Source organism: Cuculus canorus, chromosome Z (assembly GCF_017976375.1).
Source record: "Cuculus canorus isolate bCucCan1 chromosome Z, bCucCan1.pri, whole genome shotgun sequence".
Lineage (NCBI taxonomy): Eukaryota > Metazoa > Chordata > Aves > Cuculiformes > Cuculidae > Cuculus > Cuculus canorus.
The window spans coordinates 22568315-22585504 of record NC_071441.1 but is presented as its reverse complement, the minus strand read 5'-3'; the positions used below and the strand labels follow the sequence as shown (position 1 = coordinate 22585504).

Below are 17190 nucleotides of genomic sequence, written 5' to 3'. Positions count from 1 at the left end.
TACTAAGTGGTTGGCATTCCTACCTGTAAGGACTGTAATGGTATGTAATCTCAAATTCAGTCAGATCAGTTTGTGCAGTGATTATTGATATGAGAATTCCACAGAAACCTGGGATTCTCATCTCCCCTTTTATAAGGTTATTTAGTTACACTACTGAGATAAGTCTTGGTTACTAAGTGTTGATCACTGCAGTACTCCAAGTTGTGCCTGAATTTCACAGCAGGTAAAGTGTATTATATACATTTATCTTCAAACAAGTAAACATAAGCCAAACCAATAATATGTGGTTTCTTAAATGTAGTTTCTAGGTATGTGACTCAGCATGTATATAAGAACCTCATCAAATTGCTCAGCTGTTTTGCCCAGTTCCTGCTTTTACTGGAAATAGTAGTAAAAACCTCATCTGCCTCAGAGGCGATGATTTGGTAATGGGGGTGGTAGTGTGAACATACTATCAGCAAGGTAAGAGTTGTATGTCAGGACAGAACTGCTTATAGTGGAATTGCTTAGTCCAGCTGATATAATTGTTCATTTCCAACTGAAAAATAGAAGATACTAATAGAAGTAAGTAGTTTTAGACATTTCCTGTGTTCTTAGTTAGGATATCACTGTATTGCTTCTTAGTTTTCATACATATATTAAAAGAACACTTTCTTTCAACTCCTCAAGATTTCTTGCACCTCTACTTGAATTTCAGCTCTGTGATCCTGTGAACAGCTTTCAATGTACTTTGGTCTGTGTATTATAGTTCTGAGACTCTGATGATACTGTTGTTAGCCGGTGTATAAATTTTTCTATAGTTATTAATTAATTGTCTCTGGTTATGTTATTGTGATCTTTTTCAGTGTACCTTGAGGACAGTTTTGTAAAATCTGGAGTGTTCAATGTGTCAGAACTTGTGAGGGTGTCCAGAAGTAAGTTTTTACTTTTTACATTTAATTTACATTTAATAATTTCCATAGTCTGCTATAATTAAGTGAAATTTTTTTCATTGACCTTTTTTTCTCCCTAAGATGTAAGATGTATGGAAAATTCCCATAACCACACAAAATTCTGAAAGCTTTGACCACAGTATTACAATTCATCTTGCGTGTGTTTGTAATAAAACAGAAGTCTTTTGTGTCTTTGATATTTAATGATTGAATCAATTTGTTATGTGTCCCTCTGCATAGCTTTAAGGACTGAGATGTCAATAAAATTACTACCAAAAAAAAAAAAAAGCTTCAGTTAGACCTGTAGCTTCTTAAGGGTGTCCTATAGATTCTCCGATTTTGCTAAACCAATGGACTATTCTTCTAGTTTGGTTATGAATTTGTAGTGCTTAAAAGAAAAATCACAGGATGGCTAACAATTTAGTGTATGCTTGTGTTTCTTTTATTCATAGTACTAACTGTAATTTAATTTCTAATGACGTTGGCTTGTTTTTTGAACACGCAAAAAAATGAGTAACATAAAATATTATTATAGGGTAGGTGAAGAAAATCCAAAATTTATATAAATAAAAGTGATCTGTTTTGTTGACTTCTAAGAGTTTTCTGTAATAGTTTTGAATAAAACCAGTGCTTATTTTCATTTGACATTGCTTTCTGAATGCTTCTTTTCTCCCGTTAGTATCAGCAGTATTCAAGTATTTCTTTTAAGACTTCACTAGGAAGTGAACAGAAATAGTTGAAAGTTATAAATAGAAGTATCCTCATTGGTGACACCAACTTTGTAACAACTAAATGGTCCAGGAAAATCTCTTTTCTGATGAGGTGAGGACAAAAGCAGAGAGGCACAAGTTTGCAAAACTGTCTGTTTAGATTTTGCAGAGAAGGTAATTCATGTCAGGTTAAGATGCTTAAAGAATTTAATTACCTTAGTGAGCCTTAATATGTGTGTTTCATTACACTTTCTGTGGTCAGAAATTCATATTCAACAAGTAAAATTATGTTAAGTCATTCAAAAAAATTCTGGGCAGAGACATCATGCACTGTTAAAACATATTCTTTTTTTTGTGCTTGCCTAAGGTATGATTTTGCTGTCTTAGCAGCTAAGGATGTGCGAAATACACCTTTCTTTTAGGTTCCACGTGGCTAAATACATTTTAAAGTACCAGGACATTCAGATTAAAAAAGGAATCAATATTGTAGTTATGTTATGAAATCATACCTTTTGCAGCTGTTATACACAATATAATTCTAATAATAAGCTTTAATGCATGTGGTTTCTGTGGGATTTCTTACCATGCATTTGTTTAACCTCAAGCCACAAGTGTTGTACTTCAACTGTCAGGAAAAATACAAACCTTCAGATACATTACACAACATGCAATTATTCTTTTAAGTGCCAAAAGTAGTTAAAATGCACAATGCACAGACGGCGAACAAAGGTAAATACACCATGATATGTAATATATAATTTGTTCTTGAAATGCTAAGACGTGCTGTACACAGACTGTGTAAGGAGGTAAAGATAGTGCTGAGTGTGTGTGTGTCTGTGTGTAAGTCTGCATATGCAAAGCAGAACCTGTTGAACTGTGTGAAAGAAAAAGGAGGCAGCAAAACATGCTGACAGCGCAGGAGGTTATTGTTAATATAAATGAGTTAACATTAAGGGCAGAAGAATTTTTGTGTCCCCGATTTTGTCCTTTGTGACAGTTCTTATTATTCAGTTATTTCAGTTCTTTAATAAATAATGTTGGCTATCCTTATAAACCTTCCCTCATTCATTTTAACAGTCCTTCTAGAGAAGGCTTATTTTAATGCTGAGATTTGTGTTCCCTTTTTCATATTGATGATTCCAGATTATCTGTTATACAACAAATATATTATGTCTGCATAAATTCTAAGGGACTTCTAGGGACCAGCGAAAATAATTCACTTTTTAGCTATATAAACATTGATAGAACTTGTCTGTACTTGGTTTCTGCAAGAGGCAGAATATTAGATACATGTAGTAACATCTTGATGTTTTTCCCAGAGGTAAAAATGAAGAGATAGCTAACAAGATAGAAGATTAACTTTGACTCAATATGATGATGTGTTTTTCAGCACCCATAACCCAGGGAACTGGAGTGAACTTCCCAATTGGAGAGCTTCCGAGCCAGCCATATTATCATGATATGAATTCGGGTGTAAACTTACAGAGGTCCTTGTCTTCTCCACCAAGCAGGTAAAAGCTAGAAATAAGCGCTAATGTGAAACCAGGTTTAATAGTGTGGGACAAGCAGTTTGCGAATACTGTCAACCGCCAACTATTTTAAGAATGTCCTCTGATTTTGTGAGTTAGACCACTTATATATGTTACTATAGAGAGAAACTATAGAGAAACTGCTGCTGAGTTGTAGGAAGGTCTAGCAACTGGGAACCTGCTGGCAAGGCTTGACGCAACAGAGTGGTTGCAGGCCCAAAGACTGTCTTGAGGGTTTCCTGTTGGACCTCCATCCTGAAAGATATGTTGGAACGTATACTGTTTCCTGCGGAATAAATATTAGAATAGCTATATAAAGAACTGCTATATCTGTAGGATCACCCACCGCATAAAATTGTGTTTCCTGCCTCACCCTTACATAGGGGCATTTCTAGCACAGTGGGAACAAGGAGAAGCATGTGAAGTTGTCACAGGCTCTCTAGTTTTTCTCAAGGGTCTCCAAGTGCCTGCTAAAGGCAGTTTGATCTGAGAGGCCTGCTTCTTCCTTGCTTCAACATCTCCAAAGTCTGAGAAAGACCTCATTCCCCTCCCTCAGGAGCAGCTGGTGGGCCCACAGAAGTGGAGAACCTGCTGTGCCCTGCTTTTGACTTCTGGATAATGTACGATCTGTCACACTCCTGGAACCCCTTGGTTTTCTGAAACCTCCTGATGTACCATGAAGTTGTAAGCGCTATAGGACCTCTCATTACCCCATGTTTCTGCACCCCAGTGAGTCAGGAAGTGTCTGCACAGTGGGACAGGATTTAACAGGGCAGTCAGGGCTGGAGAGCTCTTCTACCAGAGTCTAGTTCTTCTTAGTTGTTTTGCTCGTATTCATTTCATTCCATCGTATTTTTGGCTTGGAAGTTCACCTACTGCATTATAGAAATGGATACATTAAATCTCATAGTGTTGTCTACATCGTAATAATAATAATAATAATAATAATAATAATAATAATAATAATACCACCAGTAAAACCTTCATCCTGGTTTTCTTTGGCAGCCAGCACAAGAGCTTCATTATATATTGTCATGAAGAAATTTGACATCTCTCCACTGGCCTTATTTATATAGTGTGACTTGAAATATTGGCCTTTTGTTGTTTTTAATTAAACTAGTCTAAAATGAAAAGTCTTTGTTTCAGGTTATACCTCTTTGAAAAACTTAGGATTTTGACCCGGTGAAATAGAGTAAACTACATTTTTTCCTTATTAACACATTTAGCAAAGTTCCTGGTTTACCTTGACTTTATTAGTAATAGTTTTCCAGTGCTTTGTTTTGCTTTCATGGTTTCTGTGTAGCGTTTAACACTGTCATGACACAAACATTTTTTGGTAGGTTACAAGAACTGGTTTTGTGGTTGTTCAGACAAATACTTTTGAGCTTTATATGTTACCCATTAATACCATCTTTGAAATATTAAATCACTTGAAAAATGCAAGCACATACCTGCATTACATATTATTAAATAACATTGTCTATGTAATTAATGTAAGCTCCGATATCCGCTTCTTTTAGTGCTTTGTATGCCTGAATTATGATTTATTGAGATATTTGTTGAATATACTAGCTGCATATCATATTCACTGCCAAATCTCACATTACTTCAACAGCAAAAGACCCAAAACTATCTCCATAGATGAAAATATGGAGCCAAGCCCAACAGGAGACTTTTATCCTTCTCCAAATTCACCAGCTGCGGGGAGTCGGACATGGCATGAAAGAGATCAAGGTGAGTAACACGGGACCATTTTACCTGGAAGTATGTTCAAATATACAGTAAATCTCTGCATCTACCATTCCATTACTCAAATAAAAAGATGTGTTTTAAGAAGAATCATTATTTTTCTGTCAGTATGTGTATTTACTGGTTTTAAAAATGTAGTTAAAACCAACAGTTGACAGCATATGGTAGAAACAACTGTATAATAATTTTTCCATCTAGTAACTGCCTTATCTATTGTTTGAAAAGATGTGTGGCAAATGAGGTACTTGATACTGTGTATGCTGTGATCATCCCAACAGAATTTTGAGTAGAACGGTTTCAAATAAAAGCCAAACCATCTCCATACTATAGTTGAGTCAATGCTAATTTACTGAGTTTTTGCTTTACCGTGGCAGACTGCTGTATGTGCACTTAGTCAATACTATGTGACTCAGAACAGGTCCAATAGACTGTTTTCTGATGAGCCCTCACATAGTTCTGGGGTTATATCTGTATACTAAACAGTTGTTGTGTTTTGGGTTATTAGAAGCAAGGAACATGTTTGCAGGGAGAAAAAAGTTATGATTGTCAAACCAGTAAAATTAGTTGTCATAACTTCTCCTCATTTTATCTTGATGCATTATAAACCTATATGCTTAGTGCCGTTTTTTCCTTCACCTTTGTGATGTGAAAACATGTTCAAACACACATGTATTTGAACAGCATTGGTTAATGGAACCTGTGGCTGAGGAGCTGCAGCTATTTCGAGAGTCTGTGAAACGTACAGCACAGTATGTAAAAGTGAAACAGAGAAAAAGACATACCGTTGCTTCCTTTGCTGACCTTCCAATGTTTGCTCTCCCTTTACTCATCCACTGCACATCAGTGCTCTCAGTTCTTCAGTAACCAACCAACCTTTTGGTCTTACTTCATTTCTGTATTGCTTTAGACTGTTTTGGGTTTTTTTCCCTATCTCTTCACACACACACCCCCCCCTCCGCCGACTAAGTTCTCTCTTTCATCTTTGTGTGCAGGGCAGCATGTGTTTGGTTTTTAATTTAGCTGCCTTTTATTTTCACATTTTCGTTGTAGTTGGTCTCCTTTCAATCTGCTTCTGCCTACTCTGATCTATATCCTCACAATGAGGCTGTTCCTGTCACACGATGTTTACCAGTCCTTGCAGTTACTTTTGTACAGTTTGTTTGTCCTGGAGGCTCTGACGTTTTCTTATTTCTAGCTGTTTGCAGCATTCACTATTGATATATTTTTTTAAAATCTTGCCTGTGGCTTTGCATAACCAAACTTAAGAGCAACAAAATAGCAGTTGTATTAGCCAGAATCATCCCCCCTTATGTGAAATATTTTCCTTTGTGACTGTTACCTGTTTTGCCATGGCACTCTGTTACAATTTTTAATAAAAGAAAATAGGATTGTACCTCAACTAATTATTGTGCTTTTAAAATAAATTGTTTTTGTGGCTATGAGGAAAACAGACTATCATTACTTTCTGAAGTGTTCTCCACATAACCCCATATGTGAAATAAAGTCCTTTTGTTCTGCTACAGGGGCTTCTGAAAAATGCAGTGCCACATGGACGGCAGAGCCAGAGTCCTGCTGATAGAACTTTTCACAGATGATCTCTGTAGTTCTCAGCTATCTCAATTGCTTTTTTTAGCTTGAGTCATTCTGCTTGCAAAGAGCTGTGCTCTGTTAACACTGGATTTATTCAGTTTTACCATCTTTCTTAATGACACTTCTATCAGTAGTGAACAATGATATTAGTCAGATTGCTTGGGTAGATTTACAATGAACCTTTACTAAATTTCTGTGCCATTGGGTAGCTAGACTTCTGGACTCAAGCAGCCTTTACATCTCTGTGTATGTTTCATAAATTAGTGAACTCCAAAAAGATGAGAGAGAATAAAAGAGAGAGAGAGGCTTGAATCAGTGTATTTTATATTTGCTTTCTGGAGTTTACATTCCTGCCTGATTATCCTGTTCTCCAGCACTGCTGGGCCTAGTGAAATTTTATCAAATATTGGGCAGAGGTATTGTCTTTGAGCACTACGAGGGACTTTGGTTTTTTTGCCCTTAAAATCTTCCATTTGTGCAGAGGGATAGATATACCACTGTCCAGTCTGAAAACCATTGTACTGAGGGACGCATAAGCCTATTCTTGCTAGCTTTGATTTGTTTGGCTTCAGTCATGCTCTGAGATTATCCTGCTGCTGTGGAAACACTGTAAGACAGTGACAACAACGCCTGTCATTGGTACCTGTCCTCACTTGGAGGTGGTATGTTGCAGCTTCTGGCATATCTGTTCTGCTGCTGATTTGTTAGATGCTCGATGTCATCTTCATACTAGCTTGCATTTGTGTAAAGCTCTTTCTGGATGCAGAGGTCTTACCACAATAGGATATTTCTGAAAATTTATATTCTGTTTGCTTATGCCTGCAAACACAAAGATATCAGAAATAAAAGTTTGGAGGCAATTTCCACGCCAAAGGTGCTACTTCCCTCTTTCCCATAGAGATCTACATCTTAAATGAGGTCATGCGTAAATGAAGAAAAGAGAAGCTATTTAGGATCACATTTCTGTTCATCAAATGTCAGTAGGTGATGCTAATGTAGTTCCAAAAAGCACTGCTTTTCCATGCGGTCTTCAAAGGTCATTGGCACCAGAAATGTGAATCATTCCACAGTACCCACAAATAAGAATATGCAGAGGCATGTTTATAGTAAGTAGCTTCTCTTTCACTATGCTGCAATTTTATTTTTTCTAGGAGAAACAAAACTAGGAGAAGGTTTGATATTAAGATATAGCATTATTGAATTAAGTTTCATTGTCTCTGTTTTGAACCTGACAGAGAACAGTCTCTAACTTCTGACCTGAAATAGATATAGTTTCTTCATATGTATACCTAACTGTGATGTATTTTCATAGAAATTGAAATGACATAGATTTGAAAGATTCTTTTATCATGAAAACTTTTCATATCTTTGTATAGCTGCATTTGTAAAGTAGCAGAAATGAGATGGCAGTCGTAGTTTGCAACTGGAGACAGTCACAACAAAACAATGAAATGAATTGGAATAAAGCAGTTAGGAGTTTCCTAGGTGCCTAAGTAGTATCTAACCATTCGGCTAGAGAGAGTGGGACAAAGATTAATGGGTAACGCAGAAAGATATTGGGATTAAAAATCTGAGAGGTGAAAATTTGCAGCGGGGTGGAACAGGTTAGATCTACAAATATCATGTAGTTTAGTAGACACCAGGAGAAGAGTGATTCTCTATGAGCGATTCTGTTGTAATCCTGAATTTCTACAGTTTCTCTACTGTGCAAGCATGCATCATGAAAGACAGGAGCATGACTACAGGTATACTTGTGTGTGGCATTTGTGAAAGTAAGAAAAAGACATCTAGCTCTGCTACAATAATATCTTCCTCATACCACACTCAGCTTTCAGTTGAAAGCTCCATAATTTGTCTTTTTGCCTTCTTCCTGTCACAATGCTTCAAAAAATGTTTTGATAAGATTTCCAAATGTCCCATTTTACAGTCTGGTTTAGGAGAGTTGGCTGTTTGGAGATATAATTTTGTGCAGAAATAAGGAAGCATATCTGAAAAATAGGAACTTAAAATGGCATAAGGTTTGTCAAAGTCAATCTGTGAAGGGTTATGAGTAGTGGCTTCATTATCCAGTGCTCCAGTATTGTTATATATAGAATTGTCCTGATATAAAAATATAAAAAAAATCTAATTAATTAAAATTAGTACTAAAAATAAAAAAGGTCTTCCTTTTTCCAGGTTCTGTTACTGAATGCTTCACATGTTTCTATATTAAACTAAATTCTGGGTTCCTACAGTAGTGTAGGAATACTTTCTGAAATGGAAGTTGCTGCATGAGTAAATTTACTGAGTGTTTTAGAAATCAGGAGGGTACAATTTTGCAGTGAAGAAAAAAATCACCCCCCCATATGAAGTTATTAAAAATATAATGAAACTAGTGCAGTGGATAAAAACCAGTTAGATTCAGCTGTTATTGCACATCCTGATTTATTAGCTGGTAAGGAAACCAGACACTTTCCTTAACTCATGCAGAAATAGGGTTACCAGAAGAAGAGAAAATTGTATGTGCATCTTTGGCTTCTTTTCTAAAAGCTAGCTTGACCAAGTGCATTAGTATAATTACAGATAATTTCGGTATTTGTCCTTAAGATCTGTTTTACTGTTTTAGCATTACAGTGCTCTGCATGTTGTAAATAAGTAAAACAGGGGTTATCACTAATGCACACTGATCATGATAAAAGTGGTGAGATTCATGTGGATTTATGTGGTAGTCAGGTGTCTGGAAAGAGTGAATGTCAATATACAATGAAGTGAATTTTAATTTTACAGTTTCTTCATCATGTTCACTCTCTTACACCCCACCTACCTCTAACAACAGTCAAGAGTCAAGATGCCAGCATACCATTAAAACTGAAACAGCTGGATGGCCTTCACCCGTTGATTGGCCAGCAGTTGTTGGACCATCCAATTCTCAGGTCCTGCCCCCTTTCTTGGATATCCCTCTTCTGGACACTTACCCCTTTTGCTTTCTCCCCAACCACCAGACACTCCTTCCCAATTGGGGTCCTTCCTGGTGACTCTTTCCTTCTTGGGCCTTCTAATGGACCATCAAAGATGGACATTGTCATTTCTGAAGTGAGGGAACTAAAAGAGAAAGTAGTTAATGTGGCCCGGGAGCTGAGAATGGTAACAGATCGCCTTGGCTTTTTGATGGCCTGTGTTGGACAGAGCTCAGGATTCTTTCCAGCTCATGGTGCTCCTTCTGAATGATAATGCTTTAGAAACACAGTCTCCATCTAACAGATTAATTAATCTTGAAGTCATTTACCTTGATGAATATCAGTTAAATGCATTTCTGTGTTTTTGACTTGGTTTGAGTCTCAAAATCCTTGTATGTCTGAGCATGTTTTAAAGCAATGTATGTCTTATTAGTAGCTTCTGTATATCTGCCATTGAATTTTTTAATATTTCAAAATGCTCTTTAATCAATGTATACACACACATCTTTGTCATGTATTTATATATACACACACACCCATGCAAACCTTATGGATCTCTCTGAAGTTTCCATTTTTTTTATGTGTGCACAGTAGTCAGATGCTGCCATTTGATAAGTTTTTGTGACCTCACATTCATAAAATGAGAGGTATTTTTCACCGGAGTAACTTTTTGAGGTGTATTTGCAGGGGAAATTCTTAACCAAGGCTTCTATCAGCCTGTTGGCTGCTATGATGCTGGAAGTATCATGGTAGTAAATAACAACATTAGGAAGGAAGACTTGCCTGGGAGGCTGCAAGTTGGAGTCTCACCTTTCATCTTGGCTGAAGACGCTAGTAGTTTTCAATGAATGAGCACTATGTATACTTGTTAAAATCAGTAGTTCTGCCAGGAGAGTTAAAGCATTTAAAATTAATAGGGAATTGGTAAAGGTTTACATAGTGGCAATTTTACAAGAGAAAACTACTGGTATGTAAAATAGGTTATACATTACTTCTATAAAGTTGAAAGGTGTTTTTCTTTTGTTAGATCTTGAAAGACAATAATTATAGAAGGATAGGTGAACTTTCAAATGCTTATTTAAAAAGGCAGAGAAAGAGAAAAAGCACAAACAGGACAGCAAAAACATTATCTTGAAATGAATGAAGTGGCTTGTACATCAGGAAAGTTTGCATCCTCCATTATTGGAGGAGAATGATGTTAAGTTTATGCTCTCTCCAGAAATTAAACAAAGATTATATCTATTTTTCTGTGTTTAGAATAGCTTTAGACCAATTTACAACTTGTTCATAAGTATCTTCCAACATTCAGAGTAGCAGATGAGGAAATTTCTGCTCTGGGAAATAGCTTTTCCTTCAGCCCATATGCATTTCAATTTTGGAATGAATGAAGAGTAATGAAATGTTTAGAAATACAGACAGAAAGACAAATACAGTAGGAGATTGAATAGGAAGCGTAAAATAAAAGTTTGCTTTCTTTTTGTTTCTAGAAATGGCTGCTATTTGACCAGTAAAGACTGTAAAAATTTCATTAGAGGTTCTTTGTCTTTTATTTTGAATAATATATTGTAACAAAGTCTATTACTTCACGTTTTCCATGTGTGATTTGTGACCTGAGTACAAATATAAAAAATGATGTTCTTCTTGTATATGTAGAACTTATTCTGTGATGAATGTTATGCCGTGGCAACATCGTGTCACCTCTGTGATGGCCCTGGATGTCCTTTGATTGATATTAGGGATAAAATGCGTGTCTTAATGCAAGATTTGGTCCAGGACTTATAATGTGTAATTGTTGTATTCCAGTGCTGCTGAAAGAGAGATTTCATTAGTACTTTTGAAACTGGTCAGCTCTTATTAGGAATTGTACGTTAAGTATTATTCTTCATGATCTAAGCTATGTGGAGCAGAATATCTTCCATTACCAAGAGAACAGGCATTTAGTACCTCACGAATCATAGGTGTCTGCACTGACATTTTTTCCAGTTACAGTACATTCATGAGATGGAAAAAATTAATTTAGCCTACTGATTCTGATTTTTTGTCTTCGTAATTAGATTATTTGGGTTTTTGCTGTATACAGAAATGCATTTGAAAAGGTTCATAATGTCTATATTTTACTGCTTTAATAAAACTGTATAAAACTTTATCAAAGTAGTATATTTCAGTGTGAATTAAGGATTTTATGTCAGTTCAAAACCATTCCCCAGATAAAGCTACAATTAAATTAATTTAAACCATCCTCAGCTGTTACCAGTATAGACTGTAGTATTCATAAAAAGGAAATGCCATAACCTAAATGCTTCTAAATGGACAACATCCCTTACATTGTTTTATCTCAAATGCCTTTTAGACTTATAGCATTGGAAATTGAGAATACGTCTCTGACTTTCACAGTTAAGGTTACAATATTGATTTAATTTTCTAGCCAAGTTCCTTGGATTCTCATCATTAAGGAGATGTTATAGCTGTGCATTTTTCATTGGACTTTGGTTGACTTTCTGTAGGATAACTTAATAAATGAGTAAAATGTACTCTAAAGTCTTTATAATTTGTTTGGCTTTTAAATTAGATTTTCTTTCAGTCTCCCATAATGCTCTTGTATCACAACTGTCTACTGGAATTACATCTCTTAACAATGATTCATATATGATGAGATGGCCCAGTCCATTTCTAAAGTGTAAAGTTAAATAAAAAAATAGTTGAGTACCTAAAGTACATTTTAACTGCTTAAGGACTTTTTATGGCAGTGCAGAGTACTTGAAGCCTCATGTGGGTTTCTTAATGACAGTATATATATATGTATATGTCTTACAGTACTTTCTTTGTGGCACCAGCATTGTATTTATATTCTCATGCTTTTGATCTCTTTTCCAAAGTCAGCCTCATTACTTGCACTGCCTGCTCCATTTTTAAAAGGTAGCCTCCCTACTGAGCTCTGGGTTACTCCTAAGTACTTCCCATATGACATCTGATGTGCTGGTAAAGAGGTGGTCGGATAAAGTAAGTCTGAAGTTGTGGGAAGAAGAGAGGTAGGAGGGGCAGCTGCAGAATTGAAATCTGGCTCTCTGTTGCTGGCCTCTGTGGGTCACTGCAGACCTGGTGAAGATATTCTCACCTCTCTCTAGCAGCAACACCCTGGTGCCCCATGGTCTCTCTAGTGGTCCTTGTGTCTTAGATATCTCACAGCTGGATAGTGCTTCTGGTATGAGGCATGTAGGGTGAAGAAGGCTGGCCAGCTTTATGCCAGCAGGTTGATGCGTGTTAGGAAAAGGCATTTTTCTCCTCACAAGAAACAGTGCAGGTGTGATAACATAGTCGTGCTGCTGCTGAACCTTTACTGGGAGATTTGCTATTACTTTCTGACAAGGAGTGGCAAGGTGAATTTGAAGGATAAGGATGAAGAATGGCTGCTTACTTTTCTTTCAGAATAGTGGGCCATAGTTTCAGCCTAATACTAATGGGAATAAATGTAAATTTAAATAGAAATAGTATTTTCAGTGTGGCAGTTAATTACTTACATGTCATATGACACAGTCAAACAACTATTATGAGATTAAGTCCACATGTCCCATCCTACTGTTAATCATTTTTTGAAATTACTTTGTGATGTGGATGTTTTTGATGTGTACTTATTCGATACAAAAGTTCTAATCTGACCATCATATCTTTCATTTTCTCCTGATTTATAAACTGCCTTTTGTTAAAACTGGAGGAAAAAAAAAGTTACTTTTAGAAAAGATGTAAGCAGATTTCCTAATTACCCTAACTTAAAAAACCACACTCTAGTTATACTTTTCAAAAGCTAATATATATAATTTTAACAAGAACTGTACTGAGTTGTTTTCCTTTCTGTCCATAAAAAGTAGGACAATTGGTAATGCAATGAAAAAATTTGATTGTCCAACTTTTTACAGTTAGTCACACACACCAACAGAAAGCATCCTACCTCTTTTTTGTTCAGAGACTCATCGAGTTTTTGCCCACTACCTCCCATCTCCCCCTTCAGTGTGTTGAAAAATATAAGGATAGGTAGATACCAGTCTTCTGTTTTTTGTCCAAACCTCTTTCTGTTCAGGAAAAGAAAATCACCAAGGTTAACAAATCCCCCATAATGTAACAGTTGGCAATGGAATGCAATATTCTGCAAGTGTGCTTGTGGGTAAGGATCAGAAGTGTGACATGTTTACTTCATCTAAAGGGTTTCTGACTATGTGAAAGTTCTGGGATCAATTTCTTCTCTTCTGTATATTGATATTTACTGAGCAATTAAAAAATGAAATTCTGTAATTTATTAGAAAAAATAATAGAGAATGAATAAGGAAGAACTAAGTTCCTATTGTAAGAAATTTCATCTTGTTTTGCTGTTGCCTTGCTGAATAGCAATATTGTTGTAGTGTTTTCTTGCCAGCCTGCAGTAGTGAAAATGGCATTGAAATAAATTCTAGGCTAGTTCCTCTTCTTAGATTTTTCACTACAAATCACAAAAGATAACACATTGAAATGGTTTTTCTGTTGTGAAATGGCAAAACAGCACAACAATGTGTTTGGTTTCCTGATAGAAAAACCAGTGTCGCGGTCTGATAGAATGAATTGCACAACATCAGAGGGGTGCCTGGGAAAATAACATTGGCTTTAAGTAGGCTGATTTGAGGATGGGAGGTTATCAGACTTTTGTGCACTAAGATGTTCTACTGTTGTATAAAATTTTCATATGTGAAAAGGTTTTTTTACACTTGATATAGTAGCAAAAAGAAAATGGAGATTAAAACTTTTCAAGCACAGACAGCAATTGTCTTCAAACCTTAACAGTGGATGCTCCTTAAATTTAGAACACTCTCAGATGCTTAACAACGTATGTATATGTTTTCATGTAAGACATCGTTGTTTCTCTGAAAAGACTACAAAGACCGTCACACTGATAATTGCTATATATGGCTCAGTAAGTCATGGAACTGAAACAATCATGGTTATTTTTGTGCCTTGTTTTATTGATTTTTCAGTCAGGAAAACATTGATTGTCAGAACTGATTTTTTTGTGGAAATAAATTTTTAGGTGTTAAAGAAAACTTGCAGTCAGGAAGAGTGTGAAATCAACAAGCCAATGGTTAGGGAAGACATTTAGATGATTAGGAAAGCTATGTGCAAAGCCTGATCTCTTCCTGATACTGTACAGGTATTCTAGCAAATCTTTCTCTGTTCTAGGTGTAGAGTATCTCAGACACCAAGCTGTTCAGGCACAGCTGTCTTTTTCTCTTACGTGTTCACAAATATGTGTCACTGTTTCTTTTCTTGTGAAGACAATAAATGAATTAAAATGTTTTGATTTTCAGGATTCTTGATTTCTATCCAGCCTCAGTGCCAAGTCTTTAGGACAGATTTAACAAAGGCTTTTTCTTACAAATGAGAGTTGATTGTGCTTTAGAGTCACTCAGCTGTCAATATTCTGTTTAGGTGCCTTATTAAGGTCTGTGGGTGTGGAATACAGAATACTTACAGTGTTGTATAAAATCAGACTGAGCACATCTGAAAATCAATGATTTTCAGGCTGACTCTGCCTGCGCAGAGTGGCTCTTCTCAGTCTTCACATGTACAGGTTTAAACCAAAAGTAATTCTTCTGAGCGCAGTGGGTTTTGTCATGATTCGTCTTTGCCATACAGTTGTCCAATGTGAATTTAAAATTTTACTCAAGTTTTCATACGTGCTTCACACAAGCACATCTACCAAATGTGATGGAGACAGTGGAGAATGAGGCCAAACTGGAAGTCATGTATGTAGTGTTTCCAGCCACCACAAATTATCCCAGGTGCTGCATCTGGTAAAAAAGCAGTTTATTTAAAACTGTGGCATGAAAGATTGCCTGTTTTAGCTTTCCAGTGGTGCCATAGATTCCATAGCTTTCCTGCTTTCACTACTTTTATATATACAATAAGTAAATTTTTTTTTTTACTTGCTTTCTCTGGAGGTGATGCTGTAATAATGAGCTGTAAATGAATCTTTGCAGATTGTTGTCTGCAGGAGTGTTCCTTGTAAAGAAAGACTTGTGAAACTAAGCAGTAGCACAGATACTAATAGGAATACTTAAAGAATAAATGAGGTTAAAAGAGATACAGTATTTTTTCATACAAGAATGGCAGTCTGCCTGTTGTGGTGGTGAGCAAGAAAGCAGATCAGATGTCCAGAAAAAGGCACATGGATCTTTTAACTTATCCTGGATAACTGCTTGATTCCAGCTGAGTTCTCCTAACAGGTGGCTTGCTGAGCAGTGTGCCAAGGTGATGTTTGTCCAGGGCACTGCGTGGATGATGAGCTGCTTCAGACTGAGGAAGAGTGTCTTTGCTTTGACGAGGAAATTGCCAAAACTCATATCTTATTAGTATTTCCTAAGATTCTTTGGAAGTGAAAAACAGTTTAATTAAATGATGACGTAAATATGTTTCTGCATGCTTTCCCCGCAGCATTTTATCACATTAGAACTAATCAAAATTGTTGCCTTGGGCTGTCTCAAGCGGCTATACATCTGGAGCCAGATTTGTGCAAGCTACTGACGAAGAGTCTACATACGTTATGCTTCACAACGGCTCTTCTGCCTTCTAATGGGAACAGATTTACCTTGTTGGGGGATAAGATGATCTAACTCTTATTATTTGCATAAGTCCTTTTTTCTTTGATGCAATGCTTTAAAATGCCATGTATTTGTGTACATACATACTGTTATCTCCACAGTAGTATGAGAATACAGGAAAGAATGATTTAGAATGGCACTAAGAATTAAAAAAATGAGCTTGTTTTTCACATTTGAAGAAAATTTTTGGCAGGACAAGGCACAGTGTCTGATTAATATTGACCTTTTGATAACTTTCTCCAAGTTCTCTTGGCATCTTTCTGCTTTTCATCTGTACTTAGCCTTTTTTTCCAGAAGTCTAAAAATAAATCTCACTTGAAACTGTTTTATTTTCATTCTCAAAGTAGTAAGTATTGGAGTCTCATTCCTGAAACTTTGATACAGATTTAAGAGCAAGGGATATTTTTTTGTGACCTCTGTTTGTGATTCATTATATAATTGTCAGTATATAACTAAATTCTGTGTAGCTACTACGTTATATCACATATCCTGGAAAAAATAAGATATGTTTTAAGATGAGAAAAATGTGTGTTTTCTATTGTATGGAAGCTACTAGCAAAATAATATGAAGTCTCACTTTATTTAAAGGCAGTATTTCTTATGAGCAAAATTAAACGCAGCAGGAAACTGCTTTATTTTTTTTTTTTCTGTATTTTTTTTATTCTGGAAACTGGTAACTCTCCAAAGAAATGTAACTTGTGTGTCTACCTCTTAAAGCTCTAAGCTTCCTCTCTTGGTCAAGAAGGAGATGGCTACAGCCTTTTTTTCTAACCTATACAAACAGTTACTGTTCTGTCTCCCCTGTCGGTTACATCTGTTATTAGGTAGTGGCAGGAGCATGAATGTGCTGTTACAATGGCCAGGCACACAAGGGGAGAGCCACGGGGACTGTGAGGGAGAAGAGGCTGTCAGAAATACTCCTCAATGCATACTGCATTGTTTTAACAAAGGAACTGCTGCCTGTACTTCAGCCAATATTCTCTGCAGTTGCCTATGCTGTATATAATGAGACTTCTGAAATTGCTTCATTGTGGTGTGCTGTGCAGGGTACTTTAAAGTCACTGTTTTAGTGGGTAATGAGTATTTTTATGGCAGTGCTGAACTTTCTATTCCCAACTACC

General features: G+C 36.3%; 1 protein-coding gene across 10 annotated transcripts in view; it reads left to right on the top strand.

The window, feature by feature from the left end:
* The window catches only part of NFIB (nuclear factor I B), a 264748-nt gene that overhangs the window by 203228 nt on the left and 44330 nt on the right, over positions 1-17190 (top strand). For all 10 annotated transcript variants that reach the window (XM_054054087.1, XM_054054082.1, XM_054054080.1 and 7 more), the window contains exons 4-6: positions 846-914; positions 3033-3153; positions 4787-4905. In XM_054054087.1, coding sequence (XP_053910062.1) covers positions 846-914; positions 3033-3153; positions 4787-4905 — 309 coding nt within the window. The remainder of the gene's footprint in view (positions 1-845; positions 915-3032; positions 3154-4786; positions 4906-17190) is intronic.